Genomic DNA, 12,979 nt, shown 5'->3' with positions numbered 1-12,979 from the left:
ATGTTGGGGTCAATGGTCGGGGAAACATCCATTGTTGACTCGCCATCACCACAGTCAGTCACACAAGACTAAACACATAATGTCAGCTTTTAATCAGGATTAACGTATTTATCCCGGGGTGAGGAAAGTCTATTAGACGACCTAATCATGTGGCGAACCACGGCCTCTCGTCCGGTCACCTGTCAATGTCGGGTATGTGACTAGTAGCCAGAATTTGTTTTCAGATGCATGGACATGAATGTGGAAGAGTTACCTACCGGTCAGCGATTACGTGGAACCACCCTGTAGAGGCGAAGAGTCCAGCATTCCTCTATGACAGGGGTCGGCAACCTTTTGTCGCTCGCGGGCCAAAATTAAATTTGGAAGTCATTGGCGGGCCGCACATATTTTTGGAAAGTTAAAATTCGAATGGATGACCGATGAATCACATTTTATCACAGAGATCAGAAGTTAAATTTTAAGCAGCGCCCGTAGACTGATCATTTGAATATTTTTTGCGCCAATAAACCATTTGCACTTAGCATCAACTTTTCTGCGTTTTGTTGCCATTTGTCTAAATTATAATTAAATTATAGGCTCATTAAACGAGTAATTGTGAATTATATACTTGTTACGTTATAATAAAATTTAGTCTACAAGTAAATTCTTTTGCGTAAAGAAGATAATCGACAAAACAGCTATAATTTGTTACTATAATTCAGTGAAGCGTCACGGGCCGGATTATATCACTCCGCGGGCCGAATCTGGCCCGCGGGCCGTAGGTTACCGACCCCTGCTCTATGACATAATTAACCCCGCATGGGATTTGCGATCTGCAAACCCATGCAGGGTAATCATAGGTGCGATGGCGAGCGTATTCCTAACGCTTAGCACGGTGCGCCAAACCATCAACTGTAAATTAAATAAAAACACATCGAGAAAAGAACGAGTATTAACGCAAACTCTACATCTCGATTCTGCTGCCCCTTCCGCCCTCCTTCAGGCACGCCATTGACCGCCCCCGCTGTTATTTGCGCCCACGAAGCATGCAGGTGCTAAAATCTGTATGTGCAGATGTCGGTAGGTGTAGATGTTTTGGGCTGAAATAGGCTTCCACCTGCAATACAGGGCACAGGAAACAAATATACGAAAAATCGGGAAAGTGGGCAAAATTTATACGGATTCAAGACAAGCGCCCACTTACCCCACGTTCACCGTTGAACAAGCCATCCATATCAGTCAGTCTTCCGAGGGAGGAAGCATATTTTGGTTGTTTTGTGAAGTTCAAGTTTTCAAATGTCCCATGCAGTGATTTCCCTACACCCCCCTAAAATTTCAAACACCCCCCCTAATTTTGAGGTGCGATTCGACACTGTAATTCCTAACTCAAGTATATTTGTATTCAAATATAACGACTATGGCATATTTATCAGTGTAGATGAGGGGTTCCGAACCGCAGTCTGCGGGCCAATTACGGCCCGCGTGGCAATTTAAAATGGCCCGCCGAACTTGAGTGAAATAGTTTAACCCTTCATGTGGTACCTTTTGAGTTTTAGATACGTCTATTGTTACATCATTATCACAGTTTAAGCACGTTTATTTCGTAACAATTGAATTATACCGGTATCCTATGTATACGTGTGGGTGTTAGGATTACACACTGCAGTATTTTAGATATCAGCCGTATATTAAGAAAGCTTAAAAGATGTCACAAAACGAAAACTAGGCACTGAAAACAGACGTTTTTAGATGAATGACAGCGTCTTTATTTCTTCATTGAAAAGAATCAAACTTCAGCGATTTGTCTTCTTACCAACAAAATATTTCAGTTCTGAAGGAATACAACATTATGCGCAATTATGATCAGTTGGCGCGCGTTTTTCAAAATTTAGTACATTGCTTAATTCATACAAAAGTCAAACGAACATGTTCAAAAAAATGTGAAATGTGTAACAAAACAAGCCATAAGTAGCCATTCATACTATGCCAGATTAGCAAGTAACTTCATTAGTCACTATCAGTTGCAAATTACTTGTTGAAACGTAGTAGTATATATTTACGGTTGAAAGCCGTACTTGTTATCTATTTCCCGGGAATTCTATCAGCTAAATATTATAATTATTTATTTCATTACATAACAAACTGCGATGCTAGGTATGTCTAAAATCAAGCTCAGAGCCTATTTCTCAAAATTTTCTCAGGGCGCTTAAGCGCCTCCTGAACCCCAGCCGTGTCGTCGCGCACTTTTCCTCGCTCCCCTTTTCTGGCCCTACAATTTCATTTTGCTGTGGATTTTGGCTCGCGTCAATCAACTTGGGGGGCCCCCCATGTACATCGTTTCTTAAATACATACCATTTTTTTAAGAATACAAATATCCTAGTTTTATCTCTAATAGCAAATTATTTACCACCCCCTGAATTTCGAAACACCCCCCCTAAAAAGAAAAGCTGGGGAACATACTGGTCCCATGTGGTATATCAATAGATGATGGGTATTGCACATATGTTTGAGATATAGTGTAACATTTGATGTATGGTCTAACCCAGGGGTGGGCAACTTCTCTAGTCGGCGGGCCGGATGTGGGAAAATGAAATCCTCGGTGGGCCGTAATAAAGATTTATATAAAATCTAACTTCTAAAATCTATTTATATTTAGAATCTAAATATAACTGATAACAGTAGCGGGGAATGTTTACAACGCTCTCTGCTTTAACCTTGTATTGTTTGTTTAACAAGTGTGCTAACGCAATTGTTTGTTCACTAAGGCAATTGGTTTATTTCATCAGCTCGCACTGACAGTGCGGCGAGAGTAGAGCGATCGGCAACTTTCAGGAATGATGTATCGGACCACATTATAGAGTGTGGTTGGATACAGTCAGCGGTCAAAGTCTCGTCGCGGGCCGGGTCCGGGTTGTATGTTGTCCACCCCTGGTTTAACCCGTAAAAAACATGAAACAGCTATTGGAAGTCCGCCTTACTGTCACAAGTAACTGGGCAGCTATTCTCATACTTGAATGGGCGGAAGGCTACGTCTCACCACAGGATGAAGTTGTTTTGTCAGCTTTCCAAAAAACTTTGAATTCTTATTACAGCCAGTTGTTGCCAACAAGTCATAGTTTTTCAATTTGTTCGGACTATCTACAATTCTACATGCAATGCTGGAATATTATGGAATGCTGAATTCATTCTCAACGATTCTCAATAACCTCCTGAAGCAGTAGTACACTTTAAAAAAGATTTTTATTTTTCAGAAATCTCAATTGGATCTGAGGCGTTTGTAAGTTTAGTAATGTCATTTTCAGTCCTTGCATGAGTGGCCAGCAATGCATCCAAACATCCAACAAGAGAAAACATTTGTCTGTGTAGTTCGGCTTCATTTTTTACAATGTCTCGCAGTTTGATGAAAAGCATTCTAACCGAGTGTGGGTGATCTTGTATTTCAGGATAATACAGATCTTGAAAAACATAAATCATGTAAATAAATAAATAAAACATAATTTATCAAAATAATCAGATTTTCTAGGTGTGACCATACATGTGCACATTCTTTTGCCAATCATGTACCATTTCAACTTTGATAAACGGGAAGATTCTTTTTAATATAACATAGAAGACATTGAATATGACTAGACTTATCCAAAATTGCAATTGAGCACATTATGCTGAGAGTTGGAAGCACAAGAATACCCCACATTCCTGTCATGTCAGTGCACCCACCAGAAATAATTTCATCCCGCAAAAAATTATATTTTCTGAGAATTTTAGTTAAATGAAATTCACTAATACCGTAGTTGTTTTTCTGAGCATAAGTGACTTAAAACTGTTTCAAACTATTTTTCTTAATAAAAATTATGAGCAGGCGATTGCCGCTAACTATTTCACAGGTCAGTTACAGCTTCCTCCATTTTGAGTACATCTGGAGCAAACAATAACACAATTTGAGAAAAAGGAGCTACATGACTAACCTACGTTATTTTATAATCCGGTAATTCCAAGCTACCTATTGCCTAACATTAGTTTCCTAGTTTCAGATTGAATTCAGGCCCACAAAGTTCATGGGAGTTTGATAGTAACTGTAATTAGCAACAATCATCATAAAAAATGACTTACCAACTAATACATCAGATACTTCGAGAAGTGTGGACGTAAAACTTATTTTAGTAACATTCCTAAAAATAAATTTATTTTTTAGTGGAGAGTTAGTCTCTGTAACTGGGTACTAACGGTAAAATAAGGTAATCTAGATTTAATTGGCCACTTCCTAAAATTAACCAATCCAACCGCAGTTGAGTCGAAGAAGCAGGAAGCAGTTTGTACAGGGTGACCCTTCAAAAAATAGAACCCAGGTAATTTAGAATATATTATAGGAAGAGCACAACCTTTGTGCAAAGTGACAAGGATTACTGATACTGATGCTTTTCGGTACAATTACACACAAACAGAATTTCAAAAGTTAAAAAGTTTTTCTTCATTTGCATAGAAGTTACTAAAAATTTATGGGTACGGTACTTTTTTGTTTGCATCACCCATTGAACGATAGACCATTTGTGATTCCTCAATTTCGCAACATACTTACCAATGCATAGAAATACAATATTATATATACATATATATATATAGATATAGTGACATTGGAATAATTTCACATAGTAGCATAATAGTATTGTCTGCAGAAACAGTCAAAACCGAATTTTAGAAATACTTCGGGATAATATTAAAAGAAACGTGCAAATGATAGTACTTGTCTCAAAAATAACAATTCAAATCACCTTATTAGAAATTTCAATAAATTTGTTAATTTAATATTGGTTCTTCCAGCCATGGCAGATTTCAAGCATCCTCTTCTTATTAATTCTTTGAAAACAGCGACTGTAACTTCTGGCATCACCCGAGGCTGAGAAAAAAATATGAGACAACATATAACAGAATATGTAAACAAAAAACTGCCACTAATTGATATTGGCTCCAAAAATAACTCCTATTCAAGTTGTTTTCTTCAATCGTAAAAGAGTAAAAAAATATCAGCATTTCCACAAGTCATGAGATATTTCATAAATGTACATTGCGTTGAATGGTAATTACTCACAATTACTTGACTAATTATGACAGGGGTCCATCACATTTATCTTAACCTCAAGTCAAGTACTTGACTAATTATGGCAGAGAATAATCACATTCATTTTAACTATAAGTTAAGTAAACGATGACTTATTAATTGAAATTGAATCGGCCACACAGACTATTTTTTAATCAAACACAGTGGTAATCATTTGACCTATTTCGGGTTCTCTTTGATAGTTTCCAAAACCCGCGTTTAAATCAAAAAACAGTTTTATAGTTTTTGACTTGTTCTAGTTTTTGTTTCTGTAATCAAAATTGATCCCAATAGCGAAAACTGATTTAGTTAAAACTAGTCGCCACGGCAGCTTGTTGAATATTCCAAAACAAATTGAAACCATAGTAATATTAGAGTAAAAAGCTAGAGATCCTAATAGTAAAACATAACTTACTTGTAAGGCTTCATCAAGGGCCTTGCTATGCTGAAATTTTCTAAAGAATTTGTCATATTTTGGTAATTGCTCTTTTTGCTTGTGATAGATTACAATATCATCTTCATTCGGCATATAGTCTTTTCCTAATATAATGAAAATACCTTGATTATAAATTTTGATAAAATAAACTATTGATGGTTTAAAATACTAATATCAAATGGTAGAAACCAGCCATTACACATAATCAAAAGAATAGAAACAAAATTGTGCTCGTTGCATGAACCCAGTTCTAAACTAGACAAAATTGTCCCCAAATACTATTCATCAATTCAATGTTTTATGTGTGCAATATGCCATTGAACGTTGGTGGACTTACCCCGAATATAATAAAGACTCTCTTGTTTTTTCCGTCTCAGAGACATTTTTGATTCATCAACTTCTTTAGTTTTATCACTTTTTCGTTTCCTGATCGACAGCATCTTATCGACCATACCAACTGCTAAAGTTTTATCTTCATTCTATGCAATAAGTGAATGGTTCTTATGTATATATATATATATATTCTTCAAACATTTGAATCAAATATGTAACAATATGGTTAAAAATTGCACTTTTATTTGAACACTTTGCATATGACAAATACAACATTTCATTCCAGGCGCGGCGGTGTGGCTCAACGGGCTAAGCATTAGGAATACGCTCGCCACCGCACCTCTAATTACTCTGCGTGGGTTCGCAGGTTCGAATCCCATGCAGGGATGGTTATGTGCGAGAGGATTGCTGGACTCCTCGCCGTTGTTGGATGGTTCATGTAACCGCTGGTCCCGACTTGAAATGGTAACCGGACGAGAGGCAGTGGCTCGCCATATGGATAAGCCGTCTTATCGGCTTTCCTCTCCCCCGAGATAAATATGTGAATCCTATCCTATCCTATATATCAAGATTTGTTCATTTATTACAATTTGGTTAGTTTACACTGATTATAATAATCTACACTGATTATTCCATATAAAATATTTGAATCAAAATAAAGTCACATAATAACTATTTGCATGGCTGGCAAACCATTATTATTGAGCCATGCTAGATTTGTTGAGTTTTGCAAAGAACCAAAATGCAGTAGAAACTAAGTCATGTTTTTCTATTGTGTGCTTCATCTAGAGTTTTTTTTATATATATAAATCCTTGATTTCGATGTAACAATAGTAATACACGACTTTATGCAATATAATGACTTGAATCCATTTTAGTTTTCAACGTTCATGAATTAGCATTTAGGTCGATGAACCAACGGTCAATACTCGAAACTTCGTACTTTCTGCTGATGAAAGAAAGCCACACTACTAGATACTCTTAACGAAAATAAAATTTGATGGTATGTACTCACTGATATAGCCAAGCTTAATATTGGAGCTGGATAATCAACATTATGAACAACATTATATGAACCAACATCATATATTTTAACATGCCTGCACAGAAGAGAATATGAAAAGGTAAATATAAAAAAACTAGCAGCAAAAGCATGTAGTAGGTCTCGAACAATTTTAATTAACATTTTTTCTGCTTTAAACTGGAATATCCCTAGATATCTTCACAGATATATAATATAGACATCAAATCTACATCATAAATAGCTTATGACCAATGTTCCCTCTAATTTTTCGTAGTATGTGTGCGCAGAAATTTTGGTGTGTGTGCACTTTTTTGGAAATGACTAATATTTGTGCAAAAACCAATGAAGAAATTTTGGCGTTCCAACCGGGTTATAAGTGGGCCAACAACAAACTTTCTCAACCTGCCAAACGAGCACATTGTTACATTACATCGAAATACGTCTGTGCGCAGTAAATCTATGCACGTGCGCAGCCTCTGAAAGCTGTGTGCACGCGCACACCTTAGAGGGAACACTGCTTATGACCACAGTGGCTAAATCATGAAAATGCTATCATTTGTAAACTATAGAAGTTAACAACAATGTACCAAATTGTTGGTTATGTATAAGAACAGAGTAATGCTTGAACATATAGGCACATCTGTACCGGTACGGTAACGCCTATGTTTGCTGAAAACATCAGTGGACAAGCAATATAATATAAAAGCGAAAACTTTGGTGAAATATCGGGTCCCATAGGAATCTTGAGAAAATTTAAAAAAAAATAAAAATAATAGCCCTCTAACCATCTCTCTTATCTTTTATTACGGTAAGTACTGGAAATTTGAGATCAATTGGTACATTAGTTGTGGAGAAAGGTAATTTTTTACCAACAACAATAGCAAAATGATCAACAGATCTATGAGGATAAATAAATTGAGTGAAAAAATAAATGAATAAGTGTGACATTTGACCCCAAAATGTTCACGTGTAACAGTCCCAAGCAACATACAGAATATAATGTCTAAGTAGTAATTTTTTACACATCTAAAAAATTTTGTTCGCTTCAAACTATAATATATTGGACTCACTTGTCTAATGATCCTGATAATATTTTTGAACAATTGTGATTGAATGACATGCATGTTATAGATTTATGATGATGACTAAAACTTGTCAACAATTTCCCTCCTTGCAGAATATCCCAGACTTTAATCACGTTTCCACCTGATGAAATGAATCGATTCATCAAATATTTTGCAATACTATATGCATTATAGATTTTGTATGTTGATTATCATGATTCTTAACCAGGACAGGACTGAGAAATGTTCCAACAGAATCTGACCATTCAAAAACAGACAGTTTGGCATTATTCGAGTATAACTCAAATAATTTGATTTCATTTCCAACTTCGAGCTCCTAGTTGAACCCCCCGACCCTAGTATGAAAAAATTAAACCCCAACCCTGTGCTCGTCGTTCACCGGCAAATATCCCAGACTCTTGTTTATGTAAAGAAAAATTGACTCTGCTACGCACATCGATCTCAGATGCCTACAAAGTCCTGTTGGAAATAATATGTTAAACTCAACCATTGTCTAGAAAGCACTTTTAACTTCCCCTGGTTGCAAAGCATATTGAAGACTATGCATTTAGAATGAATATAATCTGTGATCTAATGATATTCTACGCAAAAAATGCTAACCTGCGCTAAGCAATATACTTCCAGAAGGATATATAAGAATACTCTCGACAGGTAGACCGTGATCAACAGAAAGTATAGATGAATTTGTTCTTGTGTCGTATAATTTGACAAGATGATCATAAGAACCTGAAATTAGACTAATTTGTAATCAAGGTTTCAGGATAGGATGACACCCTGTTCCTAGGTTAAAAACAAATTCGTAAATTTCTTTTTGTAACATTAAAAATTGTTTATAGGTCTTGATAAGCATTTCCATAATAATTGATTTCTATATTTTTTCTTTATATGTATACAGTATACTAAATATTGCATAAACATGCCAAGCTTTTAATCTAGGAAAAATGAATTATAACAATAGATGCTTTACTATATTCCTAGTGAAAAATTGAAAAATATTGAAACATACCTGTTGCAATAATATCTGCGCTCGATCTACAAATGGCTCCGGTACGAATATAGTCCTAATGAGAAAATATGAGAAAATTGAGTAAAAGAAAATATATTTAGTATCAATGCTAGTTTTATCAACCATTCATTTCCGATGGTCCTGAGCGACTCTCAACCTCACAAAAAATGTCGTATCTTTTTGTTGAAACGGGTGACAAACCTACAGCTTGTTTTAGCCGCTTTCCATGAATTGCTGCACGAGACACATAAAGCATTTCACTCTTATAGTACACCGTGGATAAAAAAGAATTTCAAAAAAAACTTTTTAACGATGAGCGAAAAAAAGGTTAAAACCTATTAAAAACTGATTGAAAATGTGATTTCAAAAACTTTCAATGTTTGTACATGAAATATAGAGCAAAAATACCAATAACTACCTCGTGTTCTGAGAATTTGTTGATTGATTTTTCTGTTGCAACATCCCACACTCTTACTGTTTTGTCGTCACCCCCAGTAAAAACATGAGTAAGGTTGTTGCAAAATTTGGAAACATGAACTGGCCTGTAAAATAGATTAAAGAAGAGGTTCATAAAATTTCAAACTCATTGGATTTTTACTATAGTTTAGGTTATACATGTTGTAACAGTATATTTATAATTACCAATATTAGGGCTGCCTTCAAGTAACTAAATGCACATCTTAATCTAAACACAAGAACAGATAACAAAATCAGATAGTTGCTGAATATAGCCAAACTTGATCGAACCACCGTCTAATACTTTTTACAGCTAGTAACTAATGCAGTGAGACAAATGCAATCTATTATCGCATGACAATATACACTAATTACAATTTATAACACATAGAACAAAAATGAAATAATGATTAAATACAAATAAAGGTGACCAAAGTGAAGCATACTGCAACAGGAATAACTAAAACTTAAATTTCATAACAGAACAACGCATGATGCATTGGGAAAAAAGCTGACTTAATATTAAAATCAAACTGCACCAAGGAAGAGTTTCATTACAAATGTACATTTAATCATTGCAATACACCAGCTTGATTTTGAGCACAAAAAATATGATAATGTGGCTAAATCTGTGATATACTCATTCGTACTATAGTCATACTTTCTCAATTTTAGTTTTGGCAGCTTTAATTTATATTCAATTTTATCTAACCTTGTGTGGCCTTTAAAAATTCTCAAAGGAACACGTCCTTCTGTATCAAATAATCTTGCATTAGAATCTTCGTTTCCTGCAATTATTAATTTTCCATCCCTGCGATAACTTGCACCATATACAGTGTTATGGAACCTTGAGAAGGTTTTGATTCTTTCACTTGTTTCATGATGATATACTTGAATCTATAATAGGAAATATGCACATGTAAATCAAACCCCCAATTAAGCTACTTGGGATGTAGCAGAGATGTCCAAAACAAATCTCACATTTAAATCTATTTGAAATTAATTATATTTAATTTTATGTAATTTAGGTTTTGGGAATAATTTAAAATAGTTTTATTTGAAAATATTATCAGTTTAGGCCATTGAAGTTTCCATATTCATTTAATTTCAAATTCAATGAATATCTGTTGACTTCTATGTTATTCTTTGTAGATTATGAACGGTTCCAGTCAAAATGTTATTGATTGATTGTCTTCAAAAATAATATTGCATTATGATTTTTGTTTCATTTGTATCTGAAATGAGGGCGTCTGGCACGAAGGCAGATGTATCGGATCGCGTCAAACTTGTCGCGGAAACAATTTAAATCGATCGTGACATGCGCCGGTCGTCACATGACCAAAATTGCGTTCTTTTCTTAGGCGCGGCGGTGTGGCTCAACGGGCTAAGCGTTAGGAATACGCTCGCCACCGCACCTCTAATTACTCTGCGTGGGTTCGCAGGTTCGAATCCCATGCAGGGATGGTTATGTGCGAGAGCATTGCTGGACTCCTCGCCGTCGTTGGGTGGTTCATGTAACCGCTGGTCGGTTACGGCTTCCTCCACCACCAAGTCCATGCTTCCGCAAAACAAACAATATAACTAATCCCATACCCGACTTGGAATGGTAACCGGACGAGAGGCCGTGGTTCGCCATATGGATAAGCCGTCTTATCGGCTTTCCTCTCCCCCGGGATAAATATGTAAATCCTATCCTATCCTTTTGCTAAAAACTCTCGAATGCGAAGATAAAATTTTTTTCCTCCAGTAAATTGGATTGGATCAATTAAACTGATGGAGACGTTTTTAGATTGCACTTCCTTTCACTGTTTTAGTTTATTGCGCAGAACCAGTTGGCATTTCGAGTCGATATGGAGGCCAGACTGTTTTGTAAAGAAGGGGGCTGTAATAATTGATGTCTATTAATATGGAGCTATTCCTGGAATCTGTATGCCCTGCTGTACTGTAATATATAATACTCACACGAGTTGCTGACGAAACAGCAATGTTGTGAGGATGTGTTGGTTGAATGTCAATGTGTGTAACTGCTCCAAATTCCTTTACTGTGACAGGAAACTGGAATTAAATGCAAAAAATAAGATCTACAGAACTAGTTATAAATCAAAAAATTAGTTCAAAAAAATATTCATAACGTTTTTTGGCAACAGACGAATTTGAAATAAAAAACTAATTACATTTCAGTATTCAATTTAGTTGTTCTGTTTTTACTGTTTTAGTTACTGCTGTACTGAGTTATGTCTAACTTACCTGCAATCCTTTCCAGTAATACCCGTCTTCAGTAAGAAGCTTCCTTTCATGAACGTTAGACACGGGATCCAACCGTTTAAACCTGCTTGATGTGTTCAGAACTTTTTGCGACATGATTCTATAACGTTACGGTATGTAACATAAAATTCGTCATAAAATGACATAAAATGATTCCGAGCACCCAACAAAACGTGTGCAAGGGACTTCCCCATAAGACCGGTCAAAGGTCATATTGCGAGTACGGTACGTATTCGTTGTGGAAGAGAGAAAAACCCATACACACGGAAGAACCAGAAATTCTGCGTAGAAAACTTTTAGGCAACATTAAAACCACACGCATACACATTTGACATTGATTGATTTGAGCACGCTTATGTGCACCGACTTTTTGTCAAAAATGGACCATATCGATGATTTGTATACTAGCATTATTTGTTGTTTCGGAGCTGATGTTACAGATTCGCTTAGAACATTGGTTGAGGGTTGGGGATATTTTTCTCCGGGTCGCCGAAAACCCCGACCACGAGACGCATGTTTGAATTCCGTTGAAGATGATAATATGTCAGAGAACCAATCAATCAGGACCAACGACTAACGATCAAGACCCACCATTACAGGGTGATCCACATAGCTTCCGGAGCGCTGACTAGAAGAAAAAAAAGGACGAGCTCACGCATCTCATTCATTGCCAAGTTTACGAAACGGGGTCACATTACAAACACCCAAATAAATGTATGATATTATTTGATATTTCACGTTATATCAATCATATATATTGCTCTTTTTTAGTAAAACAAAAATGGCATAAATCTACCATTACAAAAATAACTAATCCGAGAAAATCAAAAATATATAGGCTAAATTTTTATGTAGGCTATTATTGGACACACACGTTTTCATGTTATAACATCAATCGCAATTTTACTGATAGCGGCGATCGATGAGCTTTCAAAAACCTCCCTGACAATTAAAGTTTACGAACTTTGTCGTGATGCAGAATTGCCTGGGGGTATGTTTTGACAGACAGATTTTTGCTATAGTAATACCAGTCGTTGATTTAAATACCAAGCATGCTCCTGCTGTTTGTCTAGTTTGAGATTTTTAGGCAGCAGAAAATATATTCTAAATAGTAAATACCCTAAATCATATTAGAAGTTAGATTATAAAATGCCATCTGCTTGGTTAAATGTAGACAGAATATTGGCGTTGAAATGATAATATACGGGCTTGAAAGAACTAGGCTACATGTCATATATATTTAATTATTTGGTGTCAGTACTTCTGCTCAAAAAACTAACTTAGGACCATAGGTATGGA

The 12,979-nt window shown here is 35.9% G+C and overlaps 1 protein-coding gene across 1 annotated transcript; it reads right to left on the bottom strand.

Annotated features, from left to right (window-relative positions):
- Nucleotides 1-3,201: 3,201 nt before the first annotated feature.
- Nucleotides 3,202-11,882, bottom strand: LOC120328863 (U3 small nucleolar RNA-associated protein 15 homolog). The gene is made up of 13 exons (XM_039395413.2): nt 11,663-11,882; nt 11,378-11,470; nt 10,128-10,312; nt 9,378-9,501; nt 8,960-9,014; nt 8,554-8,679; nt 7,939-8,074; nt 6,860-6,944; nt 5,849-5,990; nt 5,491-5,615; nt 4,750-4,874; nt 4,091-4,149; nt 3,202-3,435 (listed from the first exon to the last, which is right to left on the bottom strand). The coding sequence occupies exons 1-13, from the start codon at nt 11,774-11,776 to the stop codon at nt 3,221-3,223; spliced, it is 1,584 nt and encodes a 527-aa protein (XP_039251347.2). The 5' UTR covers nt 11,777-11,882; the 3' UTR covers nt 3,202-3,220.
- Between the last annotated feature and the right edge of the window lie 1,097 nt (nt 11,883-12,979).

Source organism: Styela clava, chromosome 7, assembly GCF_964204865.1.
Source record: "Styela clava chromosome 7, kaStyClav1.hap1.2, whole genome shotgun sequence".
In the NCBI taxonomy this organism is placed as follows: domain Eukaryota; kingdom Metazoa; phylum Chordata; class Ascidiacea; order Stolidobranchia; family Styelidae; genus Styela; species Styela clava.
The sequence above is the reverse complement of the archived record's forward strand: the minus strand, read 5'-3'. Positions and strand labels throughout refer to the sequence as shown.

Coding starts and splice junctions, on each gene's coding strand:
- LOC120328863 (XM_039395413.2), bottom strand. CDS start 11,776: ATGTCGCAAAAAGTTCTGAACACATCAAGCAGGTTTAAACGGTTGGAT. Junction 8,075..8,553: donor AAGTATATTGCTTAGCGCAG/GTTAGCATTTTT, acceptor TCATTTCATCAG/GTGGAAACGTGATTAAAGTC. Junction 5,991..6,859: donor TATTAAGCTTGGCTATATCA/GTGAGTACATAC, acceptor CTTATTGCATAG/AATGAAGATAAAACTTTAGC.